Source organism: Budorcas taxicolor, chromosome 1, assembly GCF_023091745.1.
Source record: "Budorcas taxicolor isolate Tak-1 chromosome 1, Takin1.1, whole genome shotgun sequence".
NCBI classification, from domain to species: domain Eukaryota; kingdom Metazoa; phylum Chordata; class Mammalia; order Artiodactyla; family Bovidae; genus Budorcas; species Budorcas taxicolor.
In genome coordinates, this window is record NC_068910.1 from 66052374 (window position 1) to 66070772 (window position 18399).

An 18399-nucleotide genomic window follows, 5' to 3' on the forward strand; every position below is an offset into this window, starting at 1 on the left:
CAAGAGCAGCGCCCACCGCAAGGACGAGGAGAGGAGCAGGCACTGCCCAGGGGTCAAGGAGCAGACGCACCCCACCTGCCCACACCCTGGCTTCTCCCAGGCTTGAACCTGGGCTCCTCCCAACACTGCCAGCAGTCTGGGCAGACTGGAGCTGTGTGTGAGGCCTCAGCTGGTGCATGGTGCCGTGGAGGGCCAAGAAGCCAAGGGTCTTTTAAAAAATCACACAATTTCACTCAGATCGAAAGTGACGCATATAATACAGTGGTCTTAAATTTTTATTTTGCATGGGTGTATACAGTGTGAATAACGACCATGCAATCCAAAGTAGTTTTTATAAGCTTTGCTCTTCAAACTGGGGTTAGTGTTGCTGTTGGGCAGGAAGTCCTCACTGACAAATTATACTCATGAAGTGCAAGCGAGGAGGACGTGCTGGTGCCAAAGATTACCAAGTGGCCCTAAGGAAGTCAGCCCCCAGTTCTCACAGCAAAGAGGACCAAGAGCTAAAAGTACCTCGGGAAAATCCAACAGCGCCAATAGCATCCTCAGATATAAAGATCAAGCCTGTAAATTATCTATCTGTGGTGCTCAAAAGTGAGAGAATTAAACAGAAGGCTGAAGTGTGGTGTGCCTTCTCACTTCCTCTTCTTGGTGGAATACAGCTTTTCTTCGAGTGGCACCGGGACGATCCCTTCACATTCTCCCACTTCCCGGGTCAGAGGGTGTTTCACAACATTTGGGCGAATCACGTCAATGTCTCGAGACAAGTGCTCCATTATGCTTTCAACAGTCGCTGTTGGCGCATAAAAGTCCACCAAGAAGTACCTGCAATAAAACAAGCATGCGTGAACGGGCTGCATTCCGAAATACAGCGATTTCACTATCTTGGTCGATGTTCTCATTTTACTTTTCCCCACATGAAGACATCAACTACCCACAAACACAAATATCCATCTTTGTCACAACAGAAACTGCCAGCAGACCAGTTAAACACAAGTGCAGCAGCATGCCAGACCTCCCTTTCCCATTCACTCTACTGAATTTTCCAAACCGTGAGTTGACACTTTCTTTGAAAACATCTACAAGTCTTCTAATTTTCCAAAGAATTTTACAAGTGACTTGATGCACCTATGAGAACCATGAGCCATATTCACAAACAAGGAGAATGATTAAGAGAGGCGTAGGACTCATCATTCGGTACCTTCAAGAACTGACAAGGAACAAAAAGAAAATAACTTGAATCTTGTGGTGAGACAAAAGAATTTAACATTTATCTACTCAGACCAGACTAACACAGATAAGGATCTCTTACAGCTCACTGGTCTTAAGACATCAATAAAACTTTATCAGTGGTTGTCTGTACTCGGACACAAAGGAAGACACGTCTCTATTCCCTGCCCACCCCACCCCTCAGTTCTAAAAATTTATGCCTCCCTTGTGCTGTTTAGTTTGGACCACAGTGCTGTTAAAGGGACAGTTTTCAGGGCGGTATTTCAGAATTCTTCAGTGTTCCAGCTGGCTAAGATCACCTCTGACATCACTTACTTGGTTCCGGCCACACTCTCCTCCCAGGCATATTCCTATCAGAGGTCTCTGCAGGTGCTGTGCCTCTGCCGGAAATGCTCTTCACCCAGGTCCACACGGCCCGTCCCTCACTTTCATCGCATCTCGGTCCAAGAGTCACCTTGGCAGAGAGGCCTGCTGCCCCACCCGCCGGCCTCGGTCGCTCTCCCCTCCCTTTCTTGAGGCTGTGGTTCTGTTACCCCCGCTGACTGTGTGTGTTTACAGTCGGCCTCACTGCACTAAAACAGAATGGCCCTAGGAAGGACTTTGTCACTATACCCCCAGCACCCTGAACACAGGCTAACACTCATCAGATCCACAGAAATATCTCACTGTGATGTGTGAGCCTGAAGGGTGGAATTCTCACAGAAAGCAGGAAAGACCAAACTGAAAATGAACAAACTCAGCAAGGAAGAAAGTTATTAGACAAACTATGGCACTTTGTGTAATTTTACAAACTCAGCATTCAAAACTCCTAAGAAAACTTCCTAACTTCGCGTGTGACCATTCACAAGCCTAGTGGGAAAGTCAATCAAGTAAAAATAATTAAAAGTTAGAGGACAGAAAAACATATATCATGCAAAAACACTAATCAAAAGAAAGTTCAAGTGGCTACAGTAATATCAGACCAAGGAGACCTCTGAACAACAACAAAAAATTATCAGGGGAAAAAGGAGACAATACAGAAAGACGGGTACACCAATAAGACACAACAATCCTACACGTGCACGTGGAGATAACAGCTTCCACACAGTGAGCAAAAACTAACAGACGAAGAAAAGAGACAAACCCACAACTAGAGCTGAAAACTGCTACCATGCATCTCAGTGACTGACAGATCGAGTCAGATACAGAAAGAGCGAGCGCACCCTCAACCAACTGGATCTGATATTTATTGAACCCTCCACCCAACAACAACAAGATATTACACATACTTGTTCTCAGGGTGTATAAAACATTTACTAAGGATGACCATTTTCTGGGCCATAAAATGAGTCTCAGTAAATCTAAAGGGACTTGAGTCATGCAGAAGATCTTGAGAAAAATCCCCCAAATACTTGGAAACTAAACACACATCTAAACAACCTATGGGTCAACGAAGAAATCAAAAGGAAAATTACCAAGTACTTTGACTGAATGAAAATAAAACAACACATGAAAATTTGGAGAATGCCACTAAAGTAGTGTTAGCAATAAATTTACAGCACTAAACATCTAGCCAAGAAAAGAATAAAGATCGCAAATTAATGACTTCAGCTTCCACCTTGAGAAAATGGAAAAAGAAGAGCAAATTGAATACAAAGTAGGACCAAAAAAGAAAATAAAAATAAAATAAAAATCAGAGCAGAAACCTCTGAAACACGAAAGAGAACATTAGTGAAACCAAACACTAGCTCACTGAGAAGATCGATAAAACTGATACAACTCCAATCAGATTGATTAGGAAAAAGAGTTAAGATACAAATCACTGATATTTGGGAATAAGAAAGGTAAAATAACTACAAAGTTTACAGATACTGAAAGGATGATAAATGAATATCATAAAAAAATTTTACAATAAACTTGATGACCTAGCTGAAATTTCTTGAAGAAATACTATCAAAACTCACTCAAGAAGAAACAGATGACCTGTCCAGCCCTATATCTATCAAATAAATTAAATTTGTAGTTTAAAATCTTCCCATAAAGATTACAGGCACAAATGGTTTCACTGGTGAGCTCCACCAAATATTTAAGAAAAAAATATCAATTCAAACACAAACTTATCTGTGAAGTAGGAAAACACTTTTGAACTTGTCCTAAGAAGTCAGCATTACCCTGGAACCAAGATCAGACATACACTTTTTTAAAAGAAAAGAAAAACAGACCAGTGTCTCTCATAAACATAAATGAAAAAGTTCTAAATAAAACTCTAGTAAATTGACTACTATAATAAATAAAAAGAACAATATATCCCAACCAAGTAGGATTTAGTCCAAGGCAAGATTGGCTTAAACATCTGAACATGAATGAAATCAATCATATTAACAAGCCAAAAAGCCATGTGATCATTCCAACAGATGCAAAAAGGATTTAGCAAAACCCTATATCCATTCCTGATAAAACCATCAGCATACTACGGAAAGATGGAATCTTCTACGACCTTCTACAGAGCATCTGTGGAAAACCCCACATCCACACCATACTAACTGGTCAAAGTCTAGGTGCCTTCCCCCTAAGAAAGAGAACAAGCAAAAGTGCCCACTCCCAGTGCTTCCGTCCCGCATTTTACTGAAGTGCAGAAGAGCGAAAGGCATCTAGATCAATAAGGAAAAAGTGAAACCACCTTTTTGCAGATGTCACAACTGTGTATACAGAAAAATCTGAAGCTTATAAAAAAGATGTCAAAACTCCAGTTTAGCAAGACACAAGATCAATAAACAAAAATGAACTGTATTTCTCTATTCTAGCAACAAATAACCAGACCTTGAAATTATAAATGAAATATTTACCAATAAATCTGACAAAAGATGTGCAAGACTTCTACACTAAAATTACAAAACACTGCTGAAAGAAGTTAAAGAAAATCTACATAAATGGAGAGGTATACTTCGCTCATAGGTAGTCAGTTCAGTTCAGTTCAGTCGCTAAGTGGTGTCCAACTCTTTGCAACCCCGTGAATTGCAGCACCCCAAGGCCTCCGACTCTCCATCACCAACTCCAGGAGTTCACTCAAACTCAGGTCCATCGACTCGGTGATGCCATCCAGACATCTCATCCTCTGTTGTCCCCTTCTCCTCCTGCCCCCAATCCCTCCCAGCATCAGAGTCTTTTCCAATGAGTCAACTCTTCACATGAGGTGGCCAAAGTACTGGAGTTTCAGCTTTAGCATCAGTCCTACCAAAGAACACCCAGGGCTGATCTCCCTCAGAATGGACTGGTTGGATCTCCTTGCAGTCCAAGGGACTCTCAAGAGTCTTCTCCAACACCACAGTGAAAAAGCATCAATTCTTTGGCACTCAGCTTTCTTCACAGTCCAACTCTCACATCCATATATGACCACTGGAAAAACCATAGCCTTGACTAGAAGGACCTTAGTTGGCAAAGTAATGTCTCTGCTTTTGAATATGCTATCTAGGTTGGTCATAACTTTCCAAGGAGTAAGTGTCTTTTACTGTCATGGCTGCAATCACCATCTGCAGAGATTCTGGAGCCCCCAAAAATAAAGTCTGACACTGTTTCCACTGTTTCCCCATCTATTTCCCATGAAGTGATGGGACCAGATACCATGATCTTAGTCTTCTGAATGTTGAGCTTTAAGCCAACTTTTTCACTCTCCTCTTTCACTTTCATCAAGAAGCTTTTTAGTTCCTCTTCACTTTCTGCCATAAGGGTGGTGTCATCTGCATATCTGAGGTTATTGATATTTCTCCCGGCAATCTTGATTCCAGCTTGTGCTTCTTCCAGCCCAGCATTTCTCATGATGTACTCTGCACAGAAGTTAAATAAGCAGGGTAACAATATACAGCCTTGACATACTCCTTTTTCTATTTGGAACCAGTCTGTTGTTCCATGTCCAGTTCTAACTGTTGCTTCCTGACCTGCATACAGATTTTCTCAAGAGGCAGGTTAGGTAGTCCGGTATTCCCATCTCTTTCAGAATTTTCCAGTTTATTGTGATCCACACAGTCAAAGGCTTTGGCATAGTCAATAAAGATGTTTTTCTGGAACTCTCTTGCTTTTTCAATGATCCAGCGGATGCTGGCAATTTTGCCTTTCTTAAAATCAGCTTGAGTATCTGGAAGTTCAGGGTTCATGTATTGCTGAAGCCTGGCTTGGAGAATTTTGAGCATTACTTTACTAGCATGTGAGATGAGTGCAATTGTGCGGTAGTTTGGGCATTCTTTGGCATTGCCTTTCTTCGGGATTGGAATGAAAACTGACCTTTTTCAGTCCTGTGGCCACTGCTGAGTTTTCCAAATTTGCTGGCATATTGAGTGGAGCACTTTCACAGCATCATCTTTCAGCATTTGAAATAGCTCAACTGGAATTCCATCACCTCCACTAGCTTTGTTCGTAGTGATGCTTCCTAAGGCCAGTTTGACTTCACATTCCAGGATGTCTGGCTCTAGGTGAGTGATCACACCATCGTGATTATCTTGGTCATGAAGATCTTTTTTGTACAGTTCTTCTGTGTATTCTTGCCACCTCTTCTTAATATCTTCTGCTTCTGTTAGGTCCCTGCCATTTCTGTCCTTCATCAAGCCCATCTTTGCATGAAATGTCCCCTTGGTATCTCTAATTTTCTTGAAGAGATCTCTAGTCTTTTCCATTCTGTTACTTTCCTCTATTTCTTTGCATTGATTGCTGAAGAGAGCTTTCTTATCTCTTCTTGCTATTCTTTGGAACTCTGCATTCAGATGCTTATACCTTTCCTTTTCTCCTTTGCTTTTTGCTTCTCTTCTTTTCACAGCTACTTCTAAGGCCTCCCCAGATAGCCATTTTGCTTTTTTGCATTTCTTTTCCATGGGGATGGTCTTGATCCCTGTCTCCTGTACAACGCATGATCCTCAGTCCATAGTTCATCAGGCACTCTATCTATCAGATCTAGGACCTTAAATCTATTTCTCCCTTCCACTGTATAATCATAAGCGATTTGATTTAGGTCACACCTGAATGGTTTAGTGGTTTTCCCTACTTTCTTCAATTTAAGTCTGAATTTGGCAATAAGGAGTTCATGATCTGAGCCACAGTCAGCTCCCGATCTTGTTTTTGTTGACTGTATAGAGCTTCTCCATCTTTGGCTGCAAAGAATATGATCAATCTGATTTCGGTGTTGACCGTCTGGTGACGTCCATGTGTAGAGTCTTCTCTTGTGTTGTTGGAAGAGGGTGTTTGCTAAGGCCAGTGCGTTCTCTTGGCAAAACTCTGTTAGCCTTTGACCTGCTTCATTCTGTATTCCAAGGCCAAATTTGCCTGTTACTCCAGGTGTTTCTTGACTTCCTACTTTTGCATTCCAGTCCCCTATAATGAAAAGGACATCTTTTTTGGGTGCTAGTTCTAAAAGATTCAATTTATTTAGATGTCTATTCTCCCAAACTGATCTAAAGAGCCAAATATATCCCAGTCAAAATCCTAAGACATTTTTGTTAGAAATTTACAACTGATTCTTAAGTTCATACGGAAATTCAAAAGACCAAGAACAGCCAACACAACTTTGATAAAGAATAAAGTTGAAGGACTAACATTACCTGATTTCAAGACTTACTATGAAGCTATGGTAATCAAGGCAGTATGGTATCTGCATACAGATAAGACAAACAGATCAACAGAAAAGAGTTCGGAATTAGATCTATACACATAAGTATATAGATTTGTGACAAAGGTGCCAAGGCAACTCGAAAAATAAAGGACAGTCCCTTTCAACAAAAGGTACAGGAACAACTTGATATTCACAGGCCAAAAAATGAACTCTTTGATCCATACTTGTACCATATACAAAAATTAACTCAAAACAGAACACAGATCTAAACATAAAACATAACATTATAAAACTAGAAGAGAACCTGAGACAAAATCCTTGTGATCCTGCATTAAGCAAAGATTATTTAGACAAGACACCAAAAGCACAATTTCCATAAAAGAAAAATTTGACATTTTAGGCCTTGTCAAAATTAAAAACTGCTCTTTGAAAGAGACTCTTTAAGAGAGTAGAAAGATAAGCCATACACTGGGACTTGCAAATCTCATATTTGATAGAGGGCTTATCTCTAGAATATTAAAACCTCTCCAAGTTTAATTTAAACCTATTTCTAAAACTATTCTAAAAATGCACCAAAAATTTGAAGAAGCATTTCGCTGAAGATATACAATGGCAAAGAAGTGCATGAAAAGATGCTTAACATCACTACTCATCAGAGAAATACAAACGAGAATGGCCCAATGGACAAACCACAAAGAATGACCTATTAGAATGACCACAGCAAGTGCTGGTGAGCATACAGAAGAACTGACACTTTCATACACTGCCAGTGGGAATGCAGAAGGCTATGACTGACTTCGGAAAACAGTTTGGCATTCTCTTAAAAAATACAACATTTATCTGCCATTATGATCAAGCTATTCCATTCCGAGATTTGCATTCCTAGATAAGCCCAAAGAACAACTTGTATATCGATGTTTATAGCAGCTTAACTTTTAACAACCCCAAGCTAGAAATAACACAAATATTCATTAACATGTAAACTGATAAGCAAAGTGTGGTATATCCATAAAATGGCATACTACTCAGCAATAAAAAGGAATAAACTGTAAATAAATACCCGTGATGAATCTCATAATAATTCTGCAGAGTAAAAAAAACTACATCTTGATTGTGGAGATTTCATGGGTTTATACGTACGTGCAGTCCACTGTGTGTCATTTCTCTCTCTATAAAGCTGTTGAGTCAAGATTTGTTGAATGACTTGATGCAGAGTGGTGGGGGAGTGATTACAGCTGATGAAGATACCAAGTGTTTTTCAAGAAATGAAATATTAATAAAAACACCAATTCCTCCACTACCTGGGCAAACTTCTTGAAGCACTGCGTTGCACATTTGCTCAATGAGGAGACCCCCATTTGGGCTTACTCTGAACGTTACACACCAACCTGGCCACACTTTCCAAGGTTTAGCTCTACTTGGTTATTTCTACTACACATAGCAGGCACTAGTACTGCAATCACCCAACTAAAGAACTGCTCGTTTGTTCAACGGCTAATTACAGATTACTTATCTTGGTAAACCTCTGAATTAGAGCCTAAAAAATAAGCGCGGAAAGAGTTAGTCGCTCAGTCGTGTCCAACTCTCTGCGACCCCATAGTCTGTAGCCCACCAGGCTCCTCTGTCCATGGGATTCCCCAGGCAAGAATACTGGAGTGGGGGGCCATTTCCTTCTCGAGGGGATCTTCCTGACCCAGGGATCGAAGCTGGATCTCTTGCATCGCAGGTGGATCCGTTACCATCTGAGCCACCAGGGAAGCCCAAAGTGTAATCGACCTTAAACTACCTTCTCCTTGTCCACCCCCAGCACATCACCCACTCCTCCAACCCCCAAATAATTATGCCACCTGGAGGCCAGGGCTGGGAACTCACTCACTCGGCGTGGCCTCCAGCATCTCTTCCCTTGTAATCCATTCGTTCTTTCATCCTGTAGTCATTAGAATGACATGGGTGAGCTGTGACCTCACCCTCTGTCTGTCAATATCCCACCGTGCTTAATTCTACAGTGGGGAGTTTTACTTTAAATACATACGCATCCTCTCTGAGCTCCCTTTTGCTCAGGGTCCCCTAGAAGTGTCCTCTTTTTGCTTTGCTCCACTTAAAGCCCTGATGGCCTGCTAAGTGCACTGTGAACTGCCATCTCCTATACGGGGGTAATCTATGGAGGGAAATGCTTATGAGCAAGGGACTGACAGGCTCTGAGCACACAGCAACCCCCACAGCTACCACAACCAGATCCCTAGTGTCCCAAGTTCCCTCCCTCCAGAAAAGTACACAGGGGTCTCTTGCGCTTGTGAGTTAAGCCTACCCTTCCTTATGGTCAAGTCATTCAAATACCATATCTGGGGTTTGGAAGTATTGTTTTCTTCCGTTTTCCATTCTACTAGGCATTTCTGTGGGCTTGCCTCCAAGTCTAAACAGTTTCTGAGAGAGAGTGTGTTTACGACAGCCAGCAACCAGCCCAGCCGCCACCAGTCACTTCTCATGCAGGCTTCCTGGGCAGGGCTCCCCGTCCACCGGCACTCGTCAGATAATGCCGAGAAATAACCCCAGCCTTTGGATGCCACTCTGTGATAAGGGGAAAGAGGATCCCCAAGGTTGGAAACCAGAGGCCAGATGGATCAGAAACCTCTCATTTCACAAACGGAAAGGAAAATGTCTCAGGTAGAACTTTCTTTTGAACAGCTCCTGAAGAAGAGGGAGGAAGGAGACGCTCCACTCGGCGTGGCAACTCAGGGAGTGGGAGGAGCGGAAGCGTGCTTGTGCTGGCTGGGGCCCACGAGCCTCTCCCCAGCAACAACCGGCGCTCCAGCCGCTTTCAACATGGTTTCCTACGCCATACCCTCCTTTGAATTTCACACCAATTAAGTCATTCGTTCAAAGTCACTCGGCTTACTAAGTGGCCACTGCCAGAATTCTAACAGCCACTGAGAGCTTTGGAACCTGAGGGTTACAGAATCAGAGGACGGAAGGGCTGGAGGGGACCACGGAGACGATGCAGTCCAACCCCTGCCGCTGCTTTCCAGAGAGCTGAGCTGCACTGGGCCACAGGGTGAGAGGCAGGCTCCAGAGCCCCACGGCTCCCCCTCAGTCCAAACTACAGCAGCCAGCCTTTTGGAGGGTTCTCAAGGATAAAGAAAAGCCCAAGAAAAAGGCCTGGAGAGCCTAAGCTTGGCTTTGTGGGGCAGGGGGGAGGCTCTGTGACTTCCAAACCCCCAGCCTTCACCTTCTTTTTACCTATTCTGCCTTCCCTCTCCCGGTCACACGCACCCAGCAATCAACTCGACAAAAGCACTGGCCAAGATGCAAATGGGCTTGTGCCCACAACCACAGCTGTGACACTCATTTCACGCTTATCACCCTGCTGATCTACGCCCGGGGCCCACGTGGGCAAAAGACAGCTTCCACTCCCATGCTCCTTATTACATCATGGAAATTTCCACTAAAAGGAAACACCACCACCACAGGGAAGGGGAAGCGTGGCTCACAGATAGGCAGGTCTTACTGTAGTCAACACTCCTGGGCCAGAGCTGAACCTCTGATCTCCACCGTCTCCCCCTGACCCCACACCCTGGGAACCAAGGTGCCCCTCCCCACCACAAGGGAACCAAGCCAGGGTCCAGAACAATCTCTGTCTGTCTTAGCGGTCCAAGCTCATAAATCAACAGCCTAACATGGCTTCTCCACACAGGGGTGTCCTGACCAGTTCTTGGTGGCTGCCAGGACACACTCTTTTTCTCACTGATTTGTCTCAGGCAAACTTAACCTATCAGTAACCATCGATGATGGGCAAAGCTCAGCAGACTAAAAGATGAGGCAATCATGGCCTCGACCTGAGTCCACCTGGGGACAGAAGTCACAGGACAGAAGACCCAGTCTTCCACAGCCCGTGCATGTATTCCTGTCCTGCCGAAGGCTGTGGAAGGAGCGCAGCGGTCATGGACACTGAATCCTGGCTGCTGGGGTTTCTAACCACAGGGCACCTGAGGAATGACCGTGGGACTTTCCATCCGTGAGGACGTGAGGCTCAGCAACAGCCTACTCGGGCTTGTAGGCCTGGGCCGCTTCTGATGCCTGCAAGGATCCTTCTCCCATGAAAGCACAGGTCCAGGACAGACCTGTAGAGATGGGAGTGTGGCTGACAAAATGACCTCAGCACGCCCTACCTCCCACTGAAATCCGCCATGGAGAGGCCATTCTGAAATTCAGATGAGAAGCTGTTCTCGTTGTTCAGTTGTTTAGTCATATCCATCTCTTTGCGACCCCATGGACTGTAGCATGCCAGGCTTCCCTGCCCTTCACCATCTCCCAGAGTTTGCTCACACTCATGGCCATTGAGTCAACGATGCCATCCAACCATCTCATCCCCTGTCATCCTCTTCTGCCCTAATCTTTCCCAGCATCAGAGTCTTTTCCAATGTGCTGGGGTGTTTGCATCAGGTGGCCAAAGTACTGGAGCTTCAGCTTCAGGGCTGTTCTGAGGAAGGCACCAAAAGAGGGGCTCCGTGTCTCCAGAGAATCTTTGCCCCTCCTTTACCCACAATGAGATTATCCACGTGGGCTGCCTGCCCTAAACCAGCTAGGCAGAGTCAGAACGCAGACCCCCAACGTCACATCACGTGGTGACTCTTTCGTCACCTCCATCCTCACGATAAGCTCCTCACTCAAGGAAGTTCAGAATTATGACTGTAACTGCCCAGCCTAGATGGGCCCCAAAGCTGACATTTCACTAAGGGGGAAAAAGAGAAATCAAGATCTCCAAATAGCTAGTTCTCCCTTCTCCCCATTTACTCCAATCAGTGATTAAATCAATAAAATGAACGGATCACTTTGGAAAAATCCAGTGTAGTAATCTGAAGTCTAATCATAGTGCATAGTCCCAGCATCTTCAACCATGCGTTCAGTGGCACCAGGGAAATGGTTCTGTGTATCAGGGAGGCAGGTAAGTACTGCCCTTGCCTTCAACACGAAACCCGGTGGTGCTGGCACTTCAACGTGTGTTTTTCCCACGTGTGGTTCTACTTATAGGATCACTTTATCCGCGAGGCAGACACGAGCTTCATCCCAGCATCTTGCCTTTCTACAGAAAAGCACTAGGGTTTTATGCGGCACCAACTCTGCAGACGTAGAAGCCAGGAGATGACTGATATCAGGCAGGGAGAGAAAGGGGCTTCACTGGTGGCTCAGACGGTAGAGAATCTGTCTGAAATGCAGGAGACCTGGGTTCAATCTCTGGGTTGGGAAGATCCCCTGGAGAAGGGAATGGCTACCCACTCCAGGATTCTGGCCTGGAGAATCCCATGGACAGAGGAGCCTGGTGGGCTAGAGTCTATGGGGTCATAAAGAGTCAGATATGAGTGAATGACTAACACTTTCACTTTCAAGGAGAGAAAAAGCAAAAAAAAAGTCCAGTACAAGAGTGCATTTCTCATCACAGAGTCCCATGTTCCAAAGCTGGAGAAACGGGGGAGCTGTCTCGTGGGCAGAACTGCCCACGTCGTCTTGAAGGTGGTAATTCACCCTCTTGTGTATTTCTGAAGACACTCACTACAAAGCTCTCCACTACGAAACCCCACAGAGACCGGAGAAGACCCCATCAACAAGGGCTTCCCCAGGACGGGCTGAGCCCAGTGCCACCAGGACACTCCAGCCCAGCCCAGTTTCTCGAGGGAGCCAGCAGCCCCAAGCATGGTTTCGGCTCCTCCTCTCTATGCCACGAGCCCGGGGACCACTCATTCGTCTCCTCACACAAGGCTCAGCTGGCAGCCAGGCCCCGGCCTACCCAAGGGGCGCAGGGAAGAAACATGCCTTCCTGCCATGTCCTGGTATGGAAAGGGTGTATTTGGTTTTCATTTCACTTTTGTCTTCACCCTGCATTTACAAGTTTTCCATAAAAAGTGCCTGCTTGAATGTGAGTTACGTTCTTTGTCTGTCTCTCTCAGACACAGCCACACACGCGCTCACTGCCTCCCCGCCTCCACCCCCGGCAGACGAGTGGAAATTTCCACTGAAGCGCGCAGCCGCTCACAGCAAGTGGGGTGGGCAAGGGGGCGGGGGGAGGAGAGGGCTCTGCAGCCTAGCCGTGCAGCATCGTAAAGCCTTTCTGAAGAGAAGAAACAGATCCAAGTGAACAGCACTGCCTAGACTGCACGGGTTAAACCTTGCCGGATTCAGGCTTCCCTGAGGCAGTGGACTATTCGCCTTCAAACGACCCTCTGCGTGGAAAAGCCCCCATTTCTTTTGATGTCTATTGAGTCTCGTACATTTGAAAAACCACTAAACCTGCTGCAGAGCGCTTACACATCTTGGGACACTGCCACAGAAAAAGAGAGCGAGACCAGAGCAGTCCTGCCTTGAAACCCCGTCATGAAGCACCTACACGCAAGAACGGGGTCAGGATGCTGGCCTGGGCCTGATGCTGGCAGCAAAGCGCAAGAGCAGGGAAACATTAGCGAGCGGGAAAACTACAGGGGAGAATCAATCTCGAGAGAGAGAGGGTGCCGGCGCTCCTGAAGGACGCTGCAGACACATCTGGGGAGCGAGTCAGTAAAATTCCACTGATTCACCATAGAGCCAGTTATTTTTATCGTTCTGCTTACCCGTAAATAGAAGGGCATCTTATATGTAGGCCAGCAGATCTCTGCTGTAAGCACCTACTCACCTTTTACAGCAGATGAGAACAGAGAAAGAAGAGACAAAACAGGCCAGAAAAACCTCCTTCACTACTTAAGCATTCATATACACACGTGTTCTGGAGTCAGCCCAGTGGCACTGCAGGAAAATCAGACGCGGTAGAAAACAGTCAAAGCCGGCAGGGGCGTTGTGGGGAGGGGGGTTCTTTAACACACGAGCTGAGGCCCGATGCTGCCATACGGACCAGGGTTTCTTCTAAGGTTCCCTCTCCTGCATGAGGAATCGCTCTGAGTCTCAGTCCAGCCCCATCTAGTGGAAAGAGAGCCTTAGGCCAGGCCATGTGGCCCGGGAGGAAGACGCCGTGAGGCTGCAGGCGGAGGGTGGCGGGCGCACGCTACACCTCGGTGTGGGGCCTGCCTCTTCTGAACAAGGGTCTAAACGAGCAAGTACGCCCGTGGCTCCCTTCCGAGCATGTCACGCTGGACCCTTTTAGACACCAAGAAACACGGGTAAGAATTTTCTACAACACCAAATTTGCATTTCCCAGAAAGTCGACACGGGTACGAAAGTGAGCGTGTGAAGGCACGAAGCAAAGAGAATCTGCGCCCCCCGCCCCCACCCCCCGAGACCCAGGCAAAGCCCGAGCTGGGACTAAATCCCAGGCCTTCTTGGACCTTCCCCACCCAGCTCCTAACCACGCTCCCTCCAGGGGTTTCCAGACACTGCCTGGTGAAACAGGGCTGGGGGGCTGGGGGCTGGTGACTGAGGCTGGAAGCGGCCATCTAGAAAGCTGGTCCAGGAGACCCCAACTCCCCAACCATCCCAACCTGCCCAAACAGCAACAGGGTGTCTAGTCAACACCTCCCAGCTCCTAATTTCACATCACCAGGAGACAAAACGGATGCGTCCAACTCTACTGACCCTCAGACATGATGAGTTTAAAAGTTAAGTTCCTATGGATCAGCCTAGGGAACTTAACCATCAAGTTGTTCCAGTGAGAAAACAGGTCCCCAGTTATAAACAAAAAACACAAATTCCTGGAATGTAACCTGCTCCCAAAGTCAGGACTAAGTTAGTATTTGGAAAACAATGATTACATTTTGGGCATAAACTGGTAACAGATTTGATATAATAATAAACACTGGGTACCAGCTCCTCCTTTTGGAACACTTTCGAAATCACCTACAAAAGCCTACCTCTCCCACCTAAGCACTCTCTCATTCTTCTTTCAGGCCTACTTGGCATGTGTGTAGCAGGGGTGCGGATCTGGGGGAAGGAGGTGAGGGTGGCAGGCGATCACTCAGCATGAGGGAAGTAACTGGAAGAGGGACGGCTGGCAGGCAGCCTGGCCGGGAGGACCCTTCCATGCCGAGCCCCTGCCCTAAGGCAACGCTGGTGCCCAGGTTAGCAAGAGGCAGGCAAGTCCTCAATTCAACTGAAAACTCCCTGAGATGGGGAACCATGACAATCACAAGAACCATCCTGAGACCTAGGAAGACCACCAGGATGTATCACTTCTCCCCACAAAATGTAAAGGCAACAAGCCCTAAGACCCGCAGCACCACAACACAAAGTGGATCCTCGGGGGCATCAGGGCTAACTCGTCAACCAGCCAAAAACCTGGCTCTCACACACCAACTTCAGGGTTCAAATCAGCACGTGCGTGCTCCATTGTGCCTGACTCTTTGTGACCCCATGGACTGTAGCCTGCTCGGCTCCTCTGTCCATGCGATTTCCCAAGCAAGAATGCTGGAGTGGGTGCCACGGCTTCCTCCTGGAGATCTTCCCAACCCAGGATCAAACCTGTGTCTCCTGCACCTCCTGCACTGGCAGGCAGATTCCTTACCACCGCGCCACAGGGCCCCACGAAAGCTACAGACACCTTTCACAGCCTCCAGGGCTGTCTGGAGAGAAAAACTTAGGCTGATAAAACGTGTAACCAACAAGTCTGCTCTGTCTCTTCTCAACCACATCCTAAAAGCGAGCCTTGACTGTACCTAACACACCCTGGCACAAGGTCTACTAAGCACACATCTGTAACGCCTCCTCTGGCTACGCCAGTGCACAGAAAGAACTCTCCAAGTGAACACCGTGCCCACTACAAGTGTCGCTGGGGTCAAGCACTATGGTAGGGCTGGCTGCAGCAAAGAGCACAGCAGACCGAAATGAAGCTCCCCACTACAGACATCTGGCACGTCGCTCAATTCTAAATCACTGACCCGGGGACTCCAGACTACACGAGCCCCCCATCTCATTACTAAGAGCCACTGTGAAGAGTATCAGTGAGTGTTACAAAAACAAAAGAGACGCGGTCAAGTAAAACTGACACACGGAGGCACCTAACGGAGGAGACTCTTGCCATTTACACACTAAGGTATGCTGTCAGCCTCCAGGAGGATTAGATCATGCGAGGCTTCCCCTCTTTTTTTAAACAAACAAACAAACCTAGTGACATGTGGAATCTCGGCTCCCCGACCAGGGATCACACCCTTGCCCCCTGCACTAGAGACACTGTCTTAACCACCGGACCAGCAGGGAAGCCCCCGCCTCCCCCACCCCCTTTCTTTAAGGCTCCCCATATCTGACTGATCACACACAGCCTCCATTTTTTGGTGGAGTTTATCTGTATCACTAGAATTTCAGAGACCACACTTTGGAAAATATTACATCAGACAATTAAACCCCACATACTGCTTTATCCTCAGCAAAGCAATCTTAAAAAACATGAACCACCCCGCCTTCCCCTGACTGGAGCTGGACAACGCCTTTCTGTGGAGATGGGAAACAGACACAGTCTGATACACGTTAAGGATGCTACTTCTCCTTTCCTGAGGAGTTTGAAAGTAAAAACAAACAAACACCCCCACCCCCAACCCCCACCCCCAGAAATAAAGTCCTTAACTGTAAATGACCATGTGACCCCAGAGTCCTCAGGGGGCACAGGCACCTTGACAGGAACCCGGGATGTGGAGCCGCTGTTGTCAGCAGCTCTGGCTTAATTTCAGGTGAGCTCTTTTCAGAGCTGAATTTATTATACCCATGAAGGAGACAGAGAACCACCCTACCCCAGCACGGCACACAGAGGCCAGGAAACTGAGTCAGTGCCGTGGTTCTCAGAGCGTGCTCCGCAGCACCCTGAGAAATGCAAATTCTAGGATGCTGGCTGCACCAGCCCTCAACAAGGTCAGAATCCTCTACGTGGCAAGGGGTTTGTGCTGTGCTTAGCTGCTCAGTCTTGTTAAGACTCTTTGCGACCCCATGGACTCTAGCCCACCAGGCTCCTCTGTCCATGGGAACTCTCCAGGCAAGAATACTGGAATGGGTTGCCATGCCCTCCTCAACAAGGTCAGAATCCTCTACGTGGAAAGGGGTCGGAGGAAAGCATTCCTACTGTACATTCCTGCAAGTAAATAAGAAGGAAACTGGCTTCTCTCCCTGTTCAGTACCTCTCACCACAGAACCTTGCTAGTAAGTCTTGGCAAAGTTTTATCGGCTTCTCTTAAAAAAAAGTGGGGGGTGGGGTGGCAGCAATAGGCAAAAGGATTCATAGCCTGGCTATTAAGACCAAACTCCTTTTCGGTTAAGCTAAAAAAAAATTCACATACACAATCTCCATCGCTCACTGCTGTTATGATGGTGGAGAGGAATAAGCCACCGTGCATTTCCTGTTGCCTAGCAACGCCTCAGGCGCGCTCTTCAGAGGTGCTCTCCAGAAGCTGAACACTAGCACAGAACAAGGGGAAGCAATCAAAATATGGCACATGCCGTCCGTGCCACATCTTGGCAGAAGGTTTACAGGTGAGGAAGAACACCCGGGGAGAGATGAGGCTCCGCCTGGGCCCGTCACACGCAGCGCACCTGCACAAGGCCACGACATGATGCGCAGCGTGTCCCACAGAGCGAATCTTTCGAGGTCATCTCGTTCCACCCCTATGGCAGCGTGGACGGGAGAACGACCACCTGAGTTCCTTCCAGAGAAGCTGTGTGGCCTGGTCTAGGCCACACAGCTGGGAGAGCCAGAATCAGGTCTAGTCCAGAGCAGCTAAAAACTGATTCCCATGTCTCCGTCAACCTACTTCTAGGAAACACAACAATGTAAGATTCCTCCTCCAAACCAGAAACCAGGGGCATAACTTTAGAGACGCGTCAAAGCAATCCAACAAACAAATTGACCTCAGACAATTTCTCCAAGATAGTTACTGCTGCAAAATCGAATCCTTGACATGTTTGAGGAACTTGCTATATACTATAAGGAAAAAAAAAAAATTCCGTTACAAAATATTGTGATTAAAATTGGTTGGAGTAGGTAAGACCATTCTTCTATTGGGGATTTTAAGCTCTGGTTATATACATCGGTATTAAGAAGCGCATCTTGCTTGTTATCTGCAACCTTCGTAATTACAAAGGAAGCACTGAGTAGGTAGACAGCACATCACTCAACGAGGTGTTTTAAAGGCAAAAATTAAAGACCTGTCTGGGGAAGACAGTGCTTACGCTGACAACAAAGGGGTCCCACAATCAAAAGCTTATGAACGTCTTTTCCCTGGCATGGCCTCTTTTGGGGCTCTGGTTAGTTCATTGTGGGTGAGCGTACATGCATCCCATTTGCAACAGAACACTTCTGGGGTACACAACCTGCATGCCACCCAGCACAATGGGGTGGGACTGTGAGCGTCTGGTCACCTCTGAGATGAGCTCCACAGTGCTCCTGACGGGGCCCGTCAGAAGCATGGGTCTAGTGGCCCGCGGAGGACTTACCCTCCCCTGGTGTGTTGCTGACTGTGGGCCGACATCTTATACGGGAGCGTGCGCTCGCCCAGGCTCTCCAGGCTCCTCACCACAGCCCCTCTGTCCATCAGGGCTTCCAGAGTCCGCTTCAAGGCCACAGCGGTCTCAGGCTGGGTTTTGTTTTGGTTTTTAAAAAGAAGAAGGAAAAAAAAACACATGAGAATCAGTGTAAGGAG

General features: G+C 46.7%; 1 protein-coding gene across 1 annotated transcript in view; it reads right to left on the reverse strand.

The window, feature by feature from the left end:
* Window positions 1-257: 257 nt before the first annotated feature.
* MRPS6 (mitochondrial ribosomal protein S6) overlaps window positions 258-18399 on the reverse strand; it is a 67099-nt gene continuing 48957 nt past the window's right edge. The window contains exons 3-4 of the mRNA XM_052644526.1: window positions 18194-18333; window positions 258-822 (exon numbers count right to left, since the gene is read on the reverse strand). Of these exons, the coding sequence (XP_052500486.1) occupies window positions 633-822; window positions 18194-18333 (330 nt within the window). The 3' untranslated portion in view covers window positions 258-632. The remainder of the gene's footprint in view (window positions 823-18193; window positions 18334-18399) is intronic.